Below are 21,674 nucleotides of genomic sequence, written 5' to 3' on the forward strand. Positions count from 1 at the left end.
TGAAATCACTATGTTAGAGGCCAGCCCCCTGGTAAATATTGGCATGCGCATATGTTCACGAACCTACAATGAAGACTTCGTGCTATACTTATCAAAGAAATCACATACAGCTGTGCTAACTTAACTACAAGTGCAGAGATGAACAATGCTAAGTTATACAAGGAAGTCGCACGCAAAGACAAGGAAAATATAATATCTGCCAGGCAAATGCCCTCAATCGCTGATTTATGATTCTATTGTATGTTCGTAGCATGTTCCCGTCATGTTTTTTGCGCCTGAAGTTTCCGTACTACCCAGCTCGAAGTTCCTTTGACGCGCGGTGCGCGTGGACTTCATCTTTTAAGAACTGTATTCCTATCTTTACGGTAGTAACTATGAGAAGGAATAATATGTTATCGGCGACCGGCTATATCATAGCGATTGTAGCAATTCAAGCCTTTTGATTAGATATCTGGGTGATGCGAATAACCTTATACTCAATGGAGAGAAATCGCATTCTGCATCATGAACGGGGCGAAGAACGCTCTTGCGATGGCAGAGGTCGACAGGCCGACCGACGGCCACCGACGAGAATCCCCCGAGCCGGTCGAGCACAGTTTGCCGACGTGGAAAGAGGAGAGTCGGAATCGCAGAACGGGCTCACCCAGCCATGAAGGCCTCCACGAGAAGAGTCGACCTGACAGCCCCGCTATGCGAACCGACTCATCAGCCATCCGGCCGGAACAAGCGTCCGACGATCGAACCCAGCAGCAGTAAGCTCGGTGCATGCTTCCTGAATTTAATATTGTGACGTATATTTATTTTCTTTCGAAGTAGCTGTTTTTTTGTTGTGCTGCTCGTTCATAAAGCACTTTTACATGTTGAAGTGGAAGCAATTTATTCCGTAATTTTGTTCACTTATGTTTTAAGCAGTATGCTCGTACTCTTTCTGGTTCAGAATTTATTTTGCCAACAACTGCGGGTTTTGGTATTCTAGGAGTCTATGATACAATTAGCAGCCTGTTGAAATCCTGGAGGGTTCATCGGAAGCTTATAGGAAGAAACATAATAGTGGAAGCACAGAGAAAGCTATAGTAATCACCGAAGCGATTTCACACGCACTACTACGTAAGAGGACGCACTGTCGGGATTGAGGATTAAAATATTGCCGGAGTTCATTCGTGAAGAAAAAGTACACTTCTGTGATGTGCCGATTCTTGGACAATAGACACCCGCCTTCGTTAAAAATGAGGCTAAAACAACGCAGCTCAAGAAGAAAGGAAGACACAGGAGAAGCGCATCCGCTGTCATGCGCATGGAGGATTACTCTTTTGAGGGCTACGCAAGCCAGCCAAACATACCGACCACTTTCTCAGCTATACAGAGAAAAGCCTTGGATTTCATGTCTTCGGAAAGTGCTCTCAGGTTAAGACATATTTTTTTCTTTTAACTACAGCAGAGAGCACACAGAGGTGGTGGGCGCTGGCGGTGTAATGCTTGACAGGTGACCTAAAACTTGCTTACAAGTTTCTGCGGGAGGGAAAGACTGAAAGGCACGAAAAAAGATTTTCCCTCTTTTTGTGCGCTATGTAACAGTGGCAGATTTGCTCAGTGTTGAACGCACTTAACTTGCGACAGCTTCGTACTGTTCTTCAGAATATCTACCAGGGAGTTTTGATGCGACTTCATTGTCCGTTTTGCGACAGCCGGTCATCTGCAACCCTGGAAGTCCAAAAGAGGTCGCCCCTGAGCTCGTCCTCATCGCTGCAGCCGAGGCCTCGCCACAGCTTGAGCCTGCAAAGCCGCAAGACCGACGAGAGCACCTTGCGTCACGGCGTCCGCAAGTGGTGGAGACGGTATGACTTAATTAATCCTTGACAGGGATAATTCACATTTTGTTTTGGGTATGGTAGACGACGGTTAGAATTCCCTAGCTTCCTTCTGTGAGAACGAAATTCAAGTTCCACTGTTTGGGACAACCTCGTGCACTTGGTGTTTGTGGCCAAAAAATTTTTGAGCTTGAATCTATTTATGAACGCAATTTTTTCTTATAATGTAAGATTTCACTTTAAGACTCAATATATCTACAGGTCACCCGATGGCAGTCTTGAATTTTTTATTAATATTTTTGTATCGTCAGAAGCCACCGCTATTGGTTTTTTTCGGAGTCTCAACTGTTCGAAGGTGCTTGTAGAAACAATTTAAAAGAAATATTTTGCAACATATCAGGAGAAATGACCATTACTGTAAAAGTAGCTTAAAATTTAGGAATTTTCAGAATTTTCGCCCGAAACTGTCGGACTTGATTTATACATTTGTCTGACAGAAAATTTTATGCCCAAATTGGTGCGTAACTTCGGGGAAAGAGAACATTTAAAATTGCTATCCCTGGAAGCACCACTTTATATTAGGCTTTCATTGCATGCTTCCATGAGTGACTAGCTTCAGGTACTTACTGCCACCATTATAAGCCGACTAGCGCTCATGAATAAGTTCCGTTAGCCAAGGAGAGCAGATATGTTGCCTGAGTTACCTAAAAACAGCTTCTCAGTGCCTGGTACATAGCCATGCAGTATGAGTGGAGCATTGCCGTACACAATGATTCGCCAGAGCAAATTCAGAGTCGCTGAGTCAGGCAGCATAGTTTTTTGGCACCCGTGGCTCCAAAACGCCACCTTGATTGAGCTGCACACACCATTTATAGTTGTCGGCTATATGTGCTTAGTCTTCAGGTCCACTTAGGGATGCAACAAAATACTGACTGGACATTTAGCCTTGTGACAATGGAAATATCAGTGATATCTCTTGTGTTGCGAAATGACACAATTCAGGGTGCTTAGCTAATCAGAGCAGGGTTGTGGCATGTCTGTGGAATTTATGCGTCCGCCACAGGAATATCACTGGTGGCGCTGTGCTAGCTTGACCAGCCTTTCACGCGCAATTGCCGTGTTTCGAGCGCGTTGTGTATGTGCTGCTTGCACAGGGTAGCAGCGTAGGGAAATAGAAAGGGCACGTCACTAAGAAAATGGCATAGCAGCGGATAGTCATGAAAAATCTCGAAATCTATTTATTCAGAGGTGCCCATTTTTCACTTTAGGCTAGCGGACCTGAGACATTCATTCATATCGCTTCTACTGTACTGTGTCGTCGTGCGTACCCTTCTTTATAAAAGGTTCCTGAAGGCAGCCAAAACTGCTGTCTCTTGTATCCGCATGAAAGACAAGAAAGAGGTAGGAGGTCGCTTGCAGATTACTGGAAAAGTGATTAGATGTCAATGCATGCTCACTAACTGCACCTCTTTTGAATATCTTCGCAACTAATGACGTCTTTTCACTCTGTCATTGCAGAGGGGGCAGCAAGGACCGTGGCTCCAGAGGTTTTAGGCATGACAGGTAACCAAAACAGTGTATGTAATCATAATCTGGACTGCGGTGAGGCTCTGAGAAGGACATTTCGTGCTGTTAATATTTACTGGTAATTTGCCTAATTTTCCGCACAAGGATGTCACAACAGTTTGAGTGTGTGGTTCTTTACAACATCTGTCAGCGGTTTCCCAACGGCCCTTTTCCGTTGCGCGTTTCGGTACAGCGATACCTCTTCAATCCTCGAAGCGCAAAAGCGACTGCCGCCCTGGACGGCGAGGTCCCGCTACAGCTCAAGCCTGCAACGCCGCAAGACCACCGAGAACAGCTCTCCTACAGGGGTTCGCAAGTGGTGGATGCGGTACGGCCAAATGACTCGCAGTATTCACCAACGTTTATTTCCGTGGCGTGAGCGAAAGGTTTGACTGACAAAGGATTGTATTATTGCTTTAGTATTAGATGCGTATCTGCAAGCGCACATGGAGACCGCGGTCTGTCAGCAGCAAATGGCAGCTTTCAACCTGCCGGCCGGGCTAGGAGCAAACTCTTATTACCTCTTGTTAATTTGGAAGAAAAACAAACGTTAGTATGTCACTTCGAATATAACGAAGTTTCGCTTGTTAACCTCGATATAACGAATTTTTCTGTGCTAACCTCGGATATAATTAACTTTTGTGTTGGACCTCAGATGCTACGAAGTTAGTGTGTTGACCTCGGATATCAAGAGACTAAGTGTCCCACTTCAGATAAAACGAACTTTAGTGTGTCAACATCGGTTAAAACGAATGTTTGGCTGCTAACGCATTCAAACGACGCTCGAGGATTGCCTAAGAGTTCTGTTACAGAGAGCTGTTAAGTCTTTGTTCCTGGTTTTCGCGTCGATGTAACAGTAGTGATGTGGATAGTAGTCAGCGTAAGTGGTGTGGGGTTGTCATGGGAACCACATGGAGGGTGGCTAGCGTTGAAGGACATGGGCGTGACAGAAGCGGAGGAATGCGTAGCTGGAGGGTGGTTACCACCGGAACCTCCTTGAGCTGATTACCGCAGAATGAAGGAGGATGTTATCGCTAGAGGAAAGGTATGTGTAACAGGAGGGTGCTGACTGCCAGAACCAGCTGATATGTGGCGACTGTGGGCGTAAGAGGGATTGACGAGACCAGAGGAATGTGTAGCCGGAGGGCGTGACCACCAGAACCAGTTGAAATCTGGCTACCGTGGACGTAAGAGGCATTGTCGGGACCAGATGAATGCATAGCCGGAGCGTAGTTGCTACCGAAACCATCCGAAGGGTAGTTGCCATAGAAGAAGGGCATGGCAAGAGCGTAGGAATCGCCAACTGGAGTAAGATTACTGTGGAAGGAGTAAGGTATGACGACAGGGAAGGAGTGCGTAACCGCAGAGGTGTTGCCATGTGAACTACCTGAAGGATGGTTACCTTTGAAGGAGGAATGAACGGCGAGAGAGTTGGAAAGCGTGACCGTAGGTGGATTGCAACGGGAACTGCCTGGACGGTGGCTATCGCAGAAGAGCGAGGGTATGGCAAAAGCGGAAGAATCCCCCCCCCCCCCCCCCCCGCACGGATAGTGGATAAAGTAAAAGGAGCAGGGCATGGCGGTAGCGCAAGAAGGCGCATCCGCAAGGTGATTGCCACGGGTACCACCCGGAGGGTAGTTATCCTGCAAGGAGATGGGTGATCGTGGAAGAACGGGGGTATGGCAATTGCCGCGAGAGAGAACGGCAGGTTGGGCGAGTTGTTATTCCTTCATAATTTTCGAACAGCGCTTCAGGACCAAGACAAAGAACATCGTGTGTGCGCCCTATCTCGTTTTCTGTCCTGGTTGCGAAGCACTGTTGCAAAAATATGAATGAGTAAAAAGACCAGAGCGTGCCTGCCATGGACACGACTTGAAGAGTGACTACCGTGAAAAATGGAGGGTATGGCGAGAGCGGAGTATTGTAGTACGGTCCATCTGCAGCAGCTGCTGCGAAATTCGCCTCCCGAGTAGAGGGTCAGCACTAGTGGCGCCTAGGGCTTGAGCGGCGGACAAGGGAGGAGCGCTAGGCGAAGAACGAGTATGCGTGGAAAACTTAGCGCCTTATAGCTGTGGACATGTGAAGTCGCTCTCATATTGTGTACTTCAATATATTATGAAACACCTTAAGTGCTTTCGCTGAATATCATCTTACACCGTCGTAACCGTACTGCGAGTTCTTTGTATCGAAATGTATTAGAGAATGTACATGCACCTGTCAGTTTTTGCCTACTTTAGTTTGCGAGAGCCAAACTCAAGCAGCGTTTATTCTGGCTTCTTCGAGCTCGCAGCAAAACATCTTATATCCTGGGTGCTAATTTTAAGGTTCATTTTAGGTGCTGCACCAATGAAGCTCGAAATATTTTCACTCAGAAAATGTGGATCATCAAAAAATAGAAACAACTTCAAGGGTTGTGTTTTCAGATATTCAGTTTTTTTTTTCTACGCAATATAGGCAGGCTTTCAAAAATGGCGTAGCAACTTGGGCGCGCTGGATTCTGGGCTTGCACGCGAGTGCGCATTTCAAATGTGGCTGTGTCAATGGCACGCTGGGAAACTGTCAGGAAAAAGTACCGCAGAAATAGAGAGATTTGGAGAACAGGCTCAGGAGCTATAAACATTTATATTTTCGCGAACTTTTTATGAAGCGAGAGAAGAGGCAGTAACGATGCCATTAAAAGGAACGCATCATAGATGGTCATTTAACTCAATACGACCTCTGAATGAAAACCTCTCTCTCTCGTCAGTCGTGGGGAAAAAGCTGGGAAATTCATAGTAAATTAACAACGAGCAGGCTAAATAAAAAACAATCGTATGCTCGTCAGCCGTGAGCCAAGCGCACTGCTTCAGTGTTTTCATCATTCCGGTACATTTAATGTGAAACCATTTGATATCTTTGGCATGTATAGTCAATTTGTCTAGAAAGAGCGATATGGGGCTTCTGTGCTAATTTTTGCAGGTGTTTCTTTTGGGTCTGAAAACAAGTTCGGCGTGCAGGTCGTGAGGCTCTTGGTATGGAAAAGGTTGTTTGCTCCTGTAGTGTCTTTCACAGTGCATACTTCGTTACCTTAAGTGATTTTGTGTTCTGGTGATGATTAGTATCTTCGAGTACGCATATATGCTAATTTGTGGATTCGCTCTTTGTTTAATAACCATCACGCATAAAAGTCGTCGCGTAGCTGCACGTTAACTGATGAGTGATAGTGTCCTTCAGGTGCTTCGCCGAAGCATAAAATCTTCCCCTTTTTTTCTGCAGGCTTCGGGGAGACGGCGAAGAGAAGTCCCGAGGAGTGAGCTACATAATGCGCATATACGAACGGTGGGTGCGCCTGCTTCTGTTTTATGTGCACTGGTGCGCCTTTACGGTCTTTGCGGAAACAAATTTATACAGCAGTAATACTCATTATAGGTAACACTCGTCGATCGTAGTTAAAGGTGACATGAACTGGCCATCACACTTCTGTGGATTTTGAATGTGAGCAAATATGCTTCATTTTATGGAAGGGAGCCCAAATGTCAGAATATGTAGCCGCTGTAAACAGCGTTCATATCCAAAGCCCTAGGTAATCCCCTTCATCTGAGAATATTAATGCTTCACTTCAACTGTCATCGCAAGCTTCACCATCCTATGTTTATTAATTTCAAACTAGAGGCACTGTGAACTGCAGCTGTCAGAGGAATTTCGCAGTAGTGGAAACACGCATTAAACTCATCTCGCACAGATGAAGCAATCTATTTAAATATGCCCATCAAGCAAGGCATAAACCCAGAGCTGAACTCTAGCCATATTTTGCATTTTCAACGTGTACACCTACAAAAAACATCTACAATGTTCCGGCATTACTACTTCAATGAGTGGTCCGTGAAAAATTAATTATGGTACAGAACAATAATTGCGGCAGTACTGAATAGAAATTAGATTGCAATTTGCTTTTGAATGGTTTATAACTTAATAGATTAAGAAGATCTCATGCGCCAAGACTTCAAAATTCGGAAAACTTCGTGTTGCGTCTCTAATACTATAACAACCGTGAAGCGCAAAAAGTCGTCCACCGTTATATGCTAGGAAAAAAATAAAAACTATCTCGCCCGCCTCTAATGCAGTAAAATGTTCGATCACTCTCTCTTACCCGCGGAAAGGCAGAGTGCTAGGCCAACGAGCCTAGGAGCACATTACCTAACTCATTTTACCACACACTGCTCAGCAGATGAACACTGCCGTGCTCGAGTCTCATTGATCAGTAAGTAATACGTTTACTCAGAGTGAGGAAGGGGCGAGGGAACGCGCCAGCGTGAACGGAGAGTTTAGAACAGGGGGCCCCAAGTTTCGGGCCCCTAAGAAGTTTGGGGCGTCGCAATGAACATGTCCAAAATGGAAGGCCCGCCTTGTGGCTTGTCTTCCTGTTTGGGGCGCACTCTATATTCCGCGCAAGCATCCTAGTGTTGGGGCAACATGGCGGTGTCAGTTGAGGTTGATCGAATCGGTGGCCTATCATTCCAGCACCTATTAGTCGTTGCCCCTACGCTCTGTAGCAAATGAAATGCGCATGAAACTTTTCCTTCTGAAGATGCCCATGCCACAAAATTTCAGCAATAAAACGCGCCAAATAAACGCGATATAGTCAACTTTTGACTGCACCACGGCCCCCTCACCCACTAGCTTATCCTCTGTGATTACTGCATTCATTTTTTATGCGCCGAATCCACGGCTCAAAGGCCTCTCAAGAAAGGTCCGCTTGGAGAACTTGATTGGGAACTTCTTCCCTAGTTTGGAGTTTTTCGCTGCTAGACACCTGTTTAGTACTAAGTCGAAAAAAAAAAAACATTCGCTTTCGCTTGCTGCCCTCAATATCTAGTTGCAGTTTTGGCAACTGGAAGGACGGGGGCACCTGCGAGGAGAGCATTTTCAATAACGGGCTATTTCTGGTCTCTGTGCGTGCAGGCTTCGATATATACTCCTGTGCGCTGTACCTCCGACGGGTTACGCGTCGATTTTTCAGCACTCTTCTGCATCCTGCAATATGGCGAAGTAGGAGCTTGGCCAAGCCGGCTTTGGTGGCAGTGAGCTCAGAGTTCAAGTTGCCAGTGCCGTACGTTCCCTAGAACAGGCAATTCTCTCGCAATAGCCGCCATACACTCAAGATGTCTTAACCTATAGTCGAGCCATAAAGCGCCCAAACAACCTTTCACGCAGGACTTCTGTACACTACTCCATCCTCAATCGAGCGTCATGACAGAGCACTTAACCGCCCAAAGAAAGTAAAAATCAACACACTAATAATCCCTCCTAGGCTCTACATCTCTCTAGTCAGATCAGTTCCGTCTTGCACGGTGAGCTCGCAGCGTACGCAAACCAGGAGATTTTCTCTGGCTCGCGGCGTCGCTGTTCAATGTTCCTTTATGCTTTAACCACTGTGTCATACAAGGAGCCCTTGTATTCCTATAATTCCAAGCAGACCAACTATCCATGACCCACCAAGCCCTCTAAATCAACGTCGGAGGTACTCAATTTAAAAGAATAGTAAAATAATTTCTATGTTCAAATGTTAGCGGAAAAATAAGAGACAATCACAAGAAAGGTGGACAAGACAACGCGGTACTGAGAACTGATTTTTTATTGAAAGAAACACATAATATATAGGTTCACCGTCACATCACCTATCAGCTGCAGCAAACGCCAGAAAGATGAGTAGGGTCATAAAAGCGATAAAAGAAAAAAACTATAAAAACATGACTTTGTTAAAAACGACAAGATCGGAGCAAGAACAATAACAGACATGACACGTGGTGTAAAGGGCCAAAGAAACATGACTGATTTGGATCTGAAAGAATGACGACCAACCAACAAGCATTAAAACATAAAAATCCAGAAAAGAACACGTGAGACAAGGAAACCATCTAAAAGGCTTTGTGCACTCAACCCTTCAGATTACATTGGAAAGAAAACACAGCACCTGTACACGTGTTCCTATCTGGAAAACTTTCCTAAAAAGGCTTCTTCGCTTTTATACAAGGATATTTCTCTTTCCACTTTTTGCGGATTAACGAATGATAGTTCACGATACAATTATCTCGTTCTTTATGCGCTGTGGTGGATGATGCAGATTGTCCAATTCGATTAGAGCCTAGCTCTTGGGTGCCCATTCCTGGCTTGCGCGTCGTCGCCTTTGTCGTCAGGGTAGCAAGCAGAGCCAAAGTGAAGAACACGGCGCAAGATGCAAGTGCAGTGGTAACGAAGGAAGGGCAAGAAGGAAAAGGCGGAAGCGCAAGATGTAAAGTGGAGGACGAGAGTACGCGAGGGAGGAGTCGAGAGGGGTCGCGCACGGTTTGTGCTGGCTGTTGCGTAATGACTTCTTAAACGAGTTTACATACTAGCCGTCATGCCTAGAACGTGCACCGCAACAGCGTACGCATGGCCGACTACAAAGAGTTTTATTGCTGCCACGGGACAAGTTACACATATGCACTTAGAAGCAATAATGGCTTATGTAACAAAATCAAACAAAATGTTGCCTCTACATTCACATATCTTGCCAAATTCACATGACTGCCGAAAATAAAAACTTCTTATGCGCATTAAATGCAACCACAGAATGGGGCAGAGGGACCAAAAATCAATGTGTTGGTCTAGCCTTTCCGGTCATGATATATCATACATCAATCAGAATGAATTGGTTTGGGAGGGGGTTCATGGAGAACATTAAAGTTTTCGACACGCTTACATTTCATGTCTGCACCGTGCACTTACCAAGGTAGCAGTGCATGTTAAATCTCAAACGCGCCACTTTTTGCTTATGATAGAGTGGTACTGAGTGAGGTCGTGGAAATAGCGTGCCCCTCTCATAGTACTGCATAGATGGGAGCGAGACTCGGACTATGGCCTAGTCTGATTGAATGTGTGCGTAGATGGTGTCTTCCGGAGTGGACTACTTTATACTGTGAGTGAATGTGTGCATGGAGTGTGGCACTACAATGACCTATGTTCTACTGTGACTGAATATGTGCATAGATGGTGACTTCTGGAGTGGACTGTGATGTGAACTGTGTGGATTGATTGTGTGCATAGATGGTGACTGCGGGAGAGAATGTGTGCTATTATAAGAGACTGTGCGCTTAGCGGGGTAGATGCGGGTAGATGCGGCATTGTTAATATCGAAGGGACGCTGCGGTGGAGCAATTGCCGGCAGATAAAGGCTAACCCCACCTGTAGCATTCAACACCTCAACCTCAACCTCAACCTCGGGCCCCTCGTTTTGATATGAAGGCGGTCGTCTAGGGCCGCAAGAAAACCGCCTCATCACGAACCGACAGTTCTTCCTTCAAGAAGGCCCACATAGTCAGCCGTATACGTTTTTTTAGGAGAGGGAAAATTGTGTGCTGACACCGTTTGCGCCTTTCTGCCAAGCCTAGCCGCTTCCAAACAACATACATCGTTACTGCGATACACAAGCGCTCGGACATTGAGCGCCTTCGCGAATGACGTTGTCGAGGGAGATCTCTAAACATGCGGTAGATTATTAGCCACAAATTCTGAGCCACGGCGCATTCTTCGAGGGCATGCCGCTGTGTTTATACATCGTTGCAGTTAGGCCAGCTCGAGTTGGGCTCTACGTTCCACTCTGCGAGGCGTTCCTTTGTCGGGAGTACCTTCCACCGGCGACGCCACTCGAAGTCTTGGACTTCTTCTAGCCAAAGACGGATCGCAATAGCTCTCTAGTCCTTGGGTACATTTTGGTTGCCTATTCATTAAAACGACTACGGTGGGTGAGGTAACACGCGGATACTCCAGCAACCTCACTGTTTCAGGGGGCACACATTGGAGGCTTTCTGAAAAAAAAAAATGACGCATCGCCTTGCCCAAGTGGGGCGATTCCTTGTTCAAAAATTTTGGGCGTTAATTTGTCCCACAGGCACTGATTGTGTTTCTAATCAGCTTAAGATGTACCACAAACCTGGTAGTCTCACATGCATGGGCGTTTACGGGGACCGTTTGTGGAGTCCAAGCCGTTTACCAAGCGAACGAACACGCGCTACTCGGAACGTGTGGACCACGTACCTGGCGGCCCGCTCCAAATGAGGAAGCCTCCCTTGTGGCTTCAGCATTCTTTTTGAACCATTGAGACAGGCACGTTTCAAAGTGTCGTCGGGAGCAGCGAACGCAGGAGAGGAAGCCGCAACAAGGCAAGGAATGTATCGCGCTGCTCTAGACCACTCAGGAACGTTCGTTCAGTACGATAGTTTGAGGACTTGTGCGACAAATTTCGCATTAGGGAGTACCATAATCATGCTTACAATAACACAGCGCAAATACGAAAGTGGACAAGTAATTAAGGAACACGGATAATTCTTTGTGGTGTTTCCTCACTTGTCCGTGTTTGTCTTTGCGCTGTGTTATTGTAAGAATGATTTACCAACATGTCCAGCAAGTGCTGTACCATAATCGTCGTTAAAATTTTTATTCGCCGAGCATAAGCACATGTCACACTTTGGTTGCTTGACACACTACGTGGACAATGGCAACTTTTACCCCCGAGAACGCCATCACAAAGCGATCGTCAGAAGTGAAATGACATTAAGAAGTACTGAATAATTATTAGGAGCTCTGTTCCTCCGGTTTTGTGAAATATTCATCGTTCCCGCGAACAGTTGAACTCGACACTGTATTTTCCTGTATTTCACTATAATGTGCATTGGCACCACAACCACTCGTGTAAGGCTATGGCTCAACTCTAAGCCAAATACGGTTACAACTGAGTGAGGCGTTAATTGATGCGGAATAATTGCGTTTTCAGAACCATTTTTCTCCTTGAATATTAACCGTTACTTTCCCAGACATTAATTGCAGTGATACGTCAGCCGCAGGCAACTTTAAAGCGGCGTATTCAGTCGTCGCGAGTACAAAATGAAGCGTTTACTTTACTTAGCTGGAATTTTGCTAACAGTGTGCTTAGATATCTTTGAATGTTGCTCAGATTGTTTTGCGTTCCTCCACACTATTGTTCGCGCGGGTGGCGGTCCTCTTGACACGCAGCGAGCCTGCTGTGAAGCTGTGCCGCCTGCTGTACGCGGGCCTGTTCGCGCTTTTCCTGCTGATGTTCGCGTACTTCGTGGTTCGCACCCTGACCTCCGGCAAAGACGTCCGCGTTCGCACCCCGATGGGTCTCGTCGACGGCACCCACCAATGGGTGCTGGAGCGGAACGTCTTTTACTACCTGGGCCTGCCGTACGCGTCCAAACCAGCACGCTTCCAGCGCGCCATGCCCCTTGTCGACCAGTTCCAGCCAAACTACATTGTTCCCAAACGGCCGAACGTCAGGTGGGTGTCGCACCATTTAGCACGAACTTCATGAGATCATGATGGAACGCATTCGTAATACCGTCATGCACTTAGCACATACTGTAAGTACAAGCACATGTACACCCTTTGCCAGGAGCGTCTGGCGCACAAGGTTCACCGTCAAGCCATATTATAGGGCACTTACGGTACCCGCACAGCGCCAAATTCCTGTAACATGCAGAGACATGTAGTACTTATCGCTGTGTACCTCTCAGGCCCCATGGCTGCCTCTCCCCACAAAATATATGCCACTATTGTGCATCGCACTGCACGCCATTACAGTGAACCATGTAGGCCGGAGATTCTTGAAGGAAAAAACCATTTGGTCTTACTTGTTTGCGTTCCACAAGCAGCGAATATTTCATGCGGGTTGGTAGGAAGAGAAGTGCTTAAGCATGCGTTTTTTATAGGGAAATTTTGTCACGTTCCAACATGGTACCTTTTCTCGTTTTTTCGGCGTTCGACATCGACAGTTTCAAAAGAAAGCAACGCAGTAAAAAGTTTCTATGGCATAGCACTGAGTTTTTGCTGATCCGTTGTATTTCGTTTGCTATCTCGCCCGCCTTACTATAGTATTGTGATCTTTAGTGGGCATTGCGTAAGGCTTTATGTTGTAATGCTAAACAAAGACAAGTAATCTAAAAAAAGTTGCGAAAAACTTCTAATATAGGGAGAAACGTTGAATAGTTAACCACTAAATGGTTAGCAAATTTCACCCTGCCAAAGTAATCTAGCTGTTTTGCAACGTAAATAACTTGAAATACAAACATGGTAATGTAAGTTCCCAGCTTTTCATGTGTTTTGAACTGGTACGGCAAATAAATTCTCGTTGTGTTCACAAAGAGCGGAATGACATCTGCTAAAACGAAATTGATGCCTTCTGGTGCTCCGCGAATATCTATTCAGAGTTGCTACCCATGCTTTCCAAAGCGTGCATAAGCTTTCAACATGGTAAATTACAGCAAATAGGTTGTGCTCTTGATCTTTTGCTGCAAGCTTTGTTCATGAAAACTGAGAAGTCGCAATGATTATAATTCAAAGCCACTCAATTGCACCCAGAGAACGTAGTAATTTTGCTGCAGGATACATGAGCTACTAGTAATAGTCTGTCGTCATTGCGCTAATGAAATGCTGCCCTTGAAATGCATCGTTTATTTGAACAGCGGCTACTTTTTGTGATAGGTGTGAAAACGGCACTGAACCTCTCCGCTATTGCGAAACAAGGCTAGTACTCTTCTGAGATAAGCCGCCATGGTGGTTCAGTGGTTATGGCGCTCGGCTGCTGACCCGTAAGACGCGGGTTCGATCCCAGCCGCCGCAGTTCAGTTTCGATGAAGGCGAAATTCTAGAGGCCCGTGCACTGTGCAATGTCAGTGCACGTTAGAGAACCTCAGGTGGTCGAAATTTTCGTAGCCCTTAACTACGGCGTCCTTCATAGCCTGAGTCGCCTTTGGACGTTAAACCCCCTTAAAACCAAAACCAAACCTCTGGTGTTTGCTTCTAGCAGGGCACAGAAAGCTCAGTGTTCATGTACTTGTCGCCTATGCTCTGCACCCGTAACTTCTTGCTCGTAATACATGTATATTACGCCTCCTGGGCATCGGTTTCAATGAGAAGAAGAATTGTGTGCCCAGCTAAGTCGTCACATGAGGATTAACAATAACAAAAGCCATTGGGGCTTCTACTGTTTGTGTGGGCCAGTCCTATTTGCTCCCATTCTGTTCTGTTTCCGCTAATACCACGAGTGACTGACAGATTCCCGGCCAACTAGGCTCATCCGTCCGGCCGCTAAGTTCACGGCGACGTCTACTGTTTTCCTTGAAATGGCTTTTCAGCAATTTGGTTGAGAACTTATAATGCTTTTCCCTGAAAAGAGGCGAGTTCGGCGTAAAACAATCACACGAGGAACAGTGAACAGAAATGTCACACGCTTTGGAAACAAGGTTCCCGATGGTGGCGTCACACAACTGCATAAAGGCAATTTAGGCGTTCATGCCCCTATTTTGCGCATTGTACTTCTGTGCTTACTGGCTGAGCACTTTCCGTCCGTGGCTTTCCACGTGTCATGAGCCTTTTATCAACCGCCTGCTTACGAGCACAAAGAGCATGGCGTAGAACAATTATGTCTTGGTTTCTGAGCTGGTACCGGCAGGAAACACTGTGAAGAGCTTAGCCATGAGAAAACAAATCTCTTTGCTGCAGCCTTTCTGGCATATAAGTCGCTGGAAGAAGAAGCCACTGATAGCCTCGGGCATTCGAGGCAACAGTGCGCTGCAAACAGGGAGCGTTTGTGACATGACTAAACGACTTCTTAAGCCCCACACCTATTCTTGGTTCAATGGCTCACTCTAATGTAACTGGAATATGAGTGCTTGGACTTCGTTTATCCGCGCATCTCGTTTCTTTTTTAAATGAAACTAAGTTTAAGCTGCTCTCCAGAGTCTGAATACTGCTAAGCGTGTCTTTGGCTATAGATGCCTGCAGGTGAGGCCTAACGGCACGAACTCGGCGTGGCCGCAGTCGCCTGCTGACAGAGGCGGTTACGCTCAGCCGATTGAGTACAGCGAGGACTGCTTATACCTGAATGTGTGGAGCCCCGTTGAGCCCTGTGACTACAGGAGCTCCTCGTGCGGTCCGGCCGTCCCAGTACTGGTGGTTCTGTTCAGCGTGGGCTTTGTTCGCGGCGGAGCCGACTGGTATGACGGCGCGGTGCTCGCCAGCCTCAGCGGCATGGTCGTCGTCGCGCCCAATTTCCGGCTCGGACCCCTCGCTGTTCCCATCAAAGGTGAGTGAGAAAACAGCAGCAGTGTAGAGGCCTATCGCTAGGCTTACTGGGCTCTCAGTGTTGAATGGCAAGGAGGAAAATCGCCCCAGAAGTGACGGACAAGAAGTCACTCCAGAGTACAACAAGGATGAGTTATACACAAGATGAAAAAGGTGGCGCTGCCTGCTGTGTCTTGTTGGAGGAAACCTAGTGGCCTGTGCTGATCGAAAGTCGGGGCACGTGCACAACAAGCATTAGGAAAGCAGAGAGACCCTCAAGTTCTTGTACAGATATAGGCGCTTGAGGTAGCTTCTTCACAGTTAACTGCATTGTTAAGTTTGGGCTTGCCATGTCGTGACAGCAAACTTCCGATATTTCACCTATACCCGGTTTTTGCGTTACAGGCAAGCGCTGTGCCTAATATGAACGCTGGTCATCATATACATGGTTTTTTTTGGCGCAGGGATTTATGTGAGTATGCGCGATGTGTTTCATATATCTGCACGATGATACCGTGTACTTTGACGGGTATTGAGCTGGCAAATGGTGATGTGTTATATAGCTGTCATTCCAGCACCCATAGAAGGACTGAGTGCCCGTGAATGTTGTTTTTGTGATTTTGTAATACTGCCGTTTTATTGATCTCATTGTCCGCGCATTTTCCTCTGCAGTCGTAGAACATCGCCAGCAGTATAAGAGATTTTTCCGGTTTCTCTCGGGGACCATGTTATTGTTTTATTAAGTCCTACTCGCCAGTTGAGCTAAGTTACTTCTACGCTATCGTGGAATCCAAGCACATGTGAACCACGGGAACTCCATCCCCACCTGTTCAGTTGGCACGGCGTCACCACCGTAACTTGGCTGAAATTCACACATTCTCGTTAGGTAAACGCAGCAATGTTGATAGGAAGTCGAAGTGGTGACACTCCCTAGCGTTTCTCGATTGTTAAATGATTTAAGGTGTTCTAAAATAATGCACTATCATCATTAGCCTAACTACGTTCACTGCTGAACAAAGGCATTTCCTGTTTCTGTCCAGTTGACCCTACCCTGCGCCAGTTTGACCACATTATACTCATAGACTTTGTAATCTCATCTGCACACTCCTATCTGTGCCGCATCTTCGGCGCTTGCGTTCTCTTGGAATTCTTTGTTAAGCTCAATGACCATCGGTTAACTTGCCTTTGCTTCACATGCCTTGTACATTTTTTCTTGATTTCAACTAGCCTATTAAGCCTTGTTCCCTGACCCAGACTCCTTCCTGTCTCTTAACGTTACACCGATAGTTTTCTCTATAGCTCACCTGCGCTGTCCTAAACTTAATTTTGAGCCTTCTCGTTCGCCTCCAAAATAAGCTAGAGTCATTCATAGCGCAATGACTTATCGCCCTCAGAGCAGCTTCGTGTGCAAAAAAAAAAAATTGCGTGCCCGGAGTGTGCATGCAAAGTATGTACTCTAGAGGAAACTTTGCAGCTAGAATTCGCACGTAGATTTTCGAAGCTTGCGCTACTGTCCTTAAGGAGCTCATGTATATAGCACGCCCAATATAGCCGAGGCCTGCCGACCTGCTTTGGGCCATATCGCGGAGGTAGCAAAAGAGACAAGAGATGCCGTGACACCGACTTTTTTTAAGTCGCAAGGAAAATAACACCATCAACTCAACTAAAATGCAGCTCGTGGATGCTACTAAAAGCTCCCAGGCAAGACGGCTTCTGGAATCACGTGCGTTCCGCCACGCGTTCCTCCCAGGTCATGGCTGTTCTGCCTAGCACTTACGAGACACCTCTTCTGCCATTTCTGTATCCAATAGAATAAATACACTGTCGCCGAGCTCCACCCGTTGACACGATAATCCGTTCTAAGTGGTGGCGATTTCTTTCAATTAACGTATTCTTAAGCGCATGTAAGAGTGGTTTGCGACCGCACCTACGAGCCGGAGACAAGTTTTAAGGCGAATGCCTTTAATGGCTCATACTAGCGGCCACGACCCTGTCCGTTCGATGTCGTGCTCTTCAGCAACTCCATAAGAAAAAAATCTTTGTGCACGATGGATTTCTAACCACCATCGATCCGTTCCGCAGCCGAGCGTGCTAACGACTATGCTTCTTCCTGTCAACGTATATGTAGTTCGCCTTGTCTAGGACGCTGGAGAGTGTTTGCAGAAAGACGTCGAATCAGACGGATGCCGTCCAAACGCCCTCTAGTGTCTCCAGCATTTAAGATTCACAAACAATTGTGTACTTAATAAACATCTGAACCACAATCAGTGACACAAGCAGAAACACCGCGCTAAAGGCTTTCACCTCACCGCACTTTAGGTCAGCAAGGTGCCCCCCCCCCCCCTGAATTTTTTTCTTTCTTTCTTCTTTCTTTCTTTTTATTTTTGACAGAACTGGTTACAATACAAGACCGAATAACACACATTGGTATAAAGCACTGCCAAGGTAGACGAGGCAAAAGGCGTTTAATGCACGCCTGACGAGGCCTCGTCTCCGGAATATTGCATCAGGACAGACGAGTGGCCGGTCGCGCCAACAACAAGAAAGAATAAGGAGGCAGCAAAACTGTGCAGTTACAAAACAATCAGAAAGATTCGGTACAAGACGCAGAAAGGCTGGCGATTTGAAAACCGTTCAGCGTACTTCTTTTGCCGCGCACATTGTCATAACAACGAGACCAGGAGAATCGGTGTTTTAGCATTGTGGCGGCCTCTTAACCTTTAATTAGTTTTATGGTTGCCTCACTAAAAAAAGGAAAGCTTTTTGTGCACTGGTGCCATTGTCACCAATAACTTCGAAAAACGTTTTCGTGTCCTAGTGTTGGTTGGATTTCACTCATTCTGTTACTACATGATGGCACAGTGCCATGGTTTTGTGGGGCGTCGCGCGGCACGCTCAAAAATAGTTTGGGAGTTGGCCGCAAGGGCTTGCCTTCATAAAAGCAGCACGCACAATGCGATACTAAGATCACATTTTCGCATCGCGGCAGGAATTGGGGAGGGCAATGAAAGGAGACCTTTTCTCTCCGTGCATCTCAGCTTCCTGGAGATGTTCACGTCGTCTCTGCGTGCTGTACCTGCTATATTGCGATAGGCGGCGAAGGCAGGATAATTTATTTTTACTTGTTTTGAGTAGCCACCTACCGAATTTACCTGCTCTACGCTGTGCCTGGCCAGGTTTTCAGTGCGGCCTTCAGGCGAGTTTCAGTGCGGCTTTTAGTGTCACGCAATGTATGCGCATTAAAAAACAAGGCCTATTCCACTTTTCCACCATCGCAAAGCCATGGTACCGATGAATCGTAAAATAAAAAAGTGCACTATAATGATAGTAGGTGCATGTCGCACTCAAATACTTTAATTCAATATATAGTGATATAAAATTACCTCAAACGCTGTTCGAGAAGCTCGCGTTACAGAGTAACCGTCCTCTGAGCTTTTAATGGTTGGCTTCTGGCGAGAGGGCTGAATGGAGAGTGTTCGCCTCCTTCCTTGCAGAGAAGCATACGCACAGGCCGCCGCTCCTGTCCTCGTCGGACCAGCTGCTGGCGATGCATTGGACGTGGGACAACATCAGGCACTTCGGCGGCAACGGCAGCCAGGTGAACGTGCTGGGTGCTGGGGGTGGAGCATGGACCGTCGGCGAATTCCTGCTGTCCAATCGGGAAGGCTTCCGCGACCACATCCAGAGGGTCGCCCTCCACGGTGGATCTCCTCTGCACAGGTGTGGACTGCTCTTCTAGGGTGCGCGCTGTCTGGTTGGCTTCCGTTTCCCTCCCTCATAGCATTTTTGTTTACAGCGCTGACTTTGTTTGGGAAGGGTTGAAATGCGGGCCAGTTGGTTCATAGTAACTTGAAAAAAACCAGTCACAAAAGACAAGGGACAAGAGAAGGAGTGTACACGCCACAACGACTGGACTTCCAACTGAGTTTGGGATGCTGGTTCGGTTTACGGACGTTTGGGTACTGCACACCTACAATTGCACCAGCAGGTGCACACATGCACAGCTGTGGTCATGTGGAGAGAATGAGCGTAGGAGCTGATCAAGGGTCAATTAACCTCTACTCCTTTCTTGCAGATTCAGGTGGTCGAAATTTCCGGAGCCCTTCACTACAGTATCCCTCATAACCTGAGTCGCTTTGTGACGTTAAATCCCGTAAAACTATATTTTCTCGCAGCTACAGATATTCCCACCTCTACTGCCACGGCAGCACTCCCTGCTCATTGGCCCGGTTCTTTCGTAGCTCTTCAGTTGGTTGCAAAGCAGCACGTGAGGTCGCAGTCAAACAGTCGCTTTTAACAACGGCGGAGAAGTTGGGCATAGGTCGAAGAAAGTTCTTCAAGCCGATATATGCGGGGGAACAATGATGCTTTTATTACCGCACTCAGCGCACTAAAAGCTTATGGTTAAATTGCATTGATAGTACTATTCTGGCTACTTAAGCTTCAAGGTAAATTACATTAAGGGCTTGCGTTTTCCAATAACAAGTCGCGTTATGACATCTGGAATACATTGTCATTGCCAATGAGCAAGTATGCAGCATCAAAATGTGCCTTCACTATGAAGAGGAGGGCTGCTTAGACCGCTCAATTTGGAAGCGTATAGATGGCGGCATCTAGGGCTCACTCTATCTATCTCGAGCCATGAATGTTTTAAATTCAGCTTCTTTGATACATAACCAGGATATTTCGCGGAGGAAGTTTCTTACTTGAGGGAATTAATCTTTGTCCTACATAAGGTTGATAGAAGCTCTAAGTTTTAACCAGCACGCAGTTCAAATCTGTGCTTGCACTGTTTCATAACTCTAGCGTAGCTTCATTTTCTTTTGGTACGAACCGTAATGTTCCGCCTATCTATATTGTTCAGTGAAATTCATTGAATGATCAAAAGTAAACTTTACTCAGCCGTGACTGCATAAACTATTCCTATGCCTGGAGTTTTTGTTGCACCGTAGGAATCGCGAAATCATTAAGAGATAAGTCGAACCTTTGAATGTATATCCGATATAATACCGAAGTAATTCTGCAGATTATCACCACAGCGAATTATGCTTCATGAAGTGCTGAACGTCCTGCATCCTAACAGATATATGTCGGACAGATGATTTTTTTAACATTTATTTCGAATTTTTTTCGGTCTTCAGGTAACGGCCTTCTTTCATGAGAGAAAAGACGTGACTTATATTTGTGAGCAAAGTGCTAATTATAATTGCTCTGATGGCTGGAATGTTGTACGTGTCTGCGGCAAGGACGTAATGTCGTCATCATCAGCCTAACTACGTCCTCTCCCACTGGCCCCTATTAAACCTGTCCAGCGCCAGGTGCGGCCCCCATATGCCTCTACACTTCCAAGTCTCATCAGACCACCTTATCCTCAGTCACCCACTCTTTCCTACTTCCCACTATGGAATGGACTCCGTTATTCTATGGGAGCATCCGTTACCTTCTCTTCAGCCTATATGCGCTGTTATGTCCGTTTTTTCTCCTTGATTTCAGCAAGGATATCATTTACTCGCGTTTGATTTCTGACCCCACCACGCCGTTCTCCTTCTGACTCTTTATGTTACGCTTTCAATTTTTCTTTTCCATACCTGGCTGCCCAGTCCTGAATTTAACGTTAGTCCCCAAGTTCCTTCCACCAGCTCAGCTTGTCTTGTACGGTGGAACAAATCCAGAAAAAAATTTGCGAGACGATCATGAAACCTGATGTAAGAAATCTGCTGTTGCTATTCAGTTTACGCATGATGATTACTTTGTTGCTTTTACTCTAATGCATGCTTTTACCGGCAGCCGAGACTTCACGCACACGTCACAGTTTTTCTGGAAGTAAAAAGTAGGCTGATTTCGGGGGGATCTTCTGGAGGGTGGCAGGTTGAGTCGAAGGAGCCGCAGTGTGAGTGAGCGGCTCCCTGGCTACGAGGTTAGGGTAGTTAGGAGGCGTGTAGGTGGTTGTTCTAGAGTGCAGCTGTCTTTTTTGCTGCGTCTTTGAATTCGATTTTGCCATCGCTGTTTCGCTCCTCTGTTGTTTGGGGCTCTGGTGGTAGACGGCGCTTCTGGAGGGCTAATATAGGAAGCGAGGGGGGTAGACAACATGGCATTAGGTGCGTGGGCATAACACTAGCTGGGGAGTGCAGCGGCAGATGACTGGCAGGTTGTGCTAGTGGAGGGTTGATGCTTCACTCTCTCAGACATCATAACGCTGGC

At 46.5% G+C, this 21,674-nt stretch overlaps 1 protein-coding gene across 1 annotated transcript in view; it reads left to right on the plus strand.

Moving 5' to 3' along the window:
- Positions 1 to 491: 491 nt before the first annotated feature.
- The window catches only part of LOC144119926 (uncharacterized), a 102,744-nt gene continuing 81,561 nt past the window's right edge, over positions 492 to 21,674 (plus strand). Inside the window, exons 1-7 of the mRNA XM_077652428.1 lie at positions 492 to 752; positions 1,686 to 1,835; positions 3,327 to 3,371; positions 6,630 to 6,692; positions 12,405 to 12,689; positions 15,185 to 15,495; positions 18,968 to 19,193. Coding sequence (XP_077508554.1) covers positions 505 to 752; positions 1,686 to 1,835; positions 3,327 to 3,371; positions 6,630 to 6,692; positions 12,405 to 12,689; positions 15,185 to 15,495; positions 18,968 to 19,193 — 1,328 coding nt within the window. The 5' untranslated portion in view covers positions 492 to 504. The remainder of the gene's footprint in view (positions 753 to 1,685; positions 1,836 to 3,326; positions 3,372 to 6,629; positions 6,693 to 12,404; positions 12,690 to 15,184; positions 15,496 to 18,967; positions 19,194 to 21,674) is intronic.

The sequence above is a fragment of the Amblyomma americanum genome, chromosome 2 (genome assembly GCF_052857255.1).
Source record: "Amblyomma americanum isolate KBUSLIRL-KWMA chromosome 2, ASM5285725v1, whole genome shotgun sequence".
Classification (NCBI taxonomy): domain Eukaryota; kingdom Metazoa; phylum Arthropoda; class Arachnida; order Ixodida; family Ixodidae; genus Amblyomma; species Amblyomma americanum.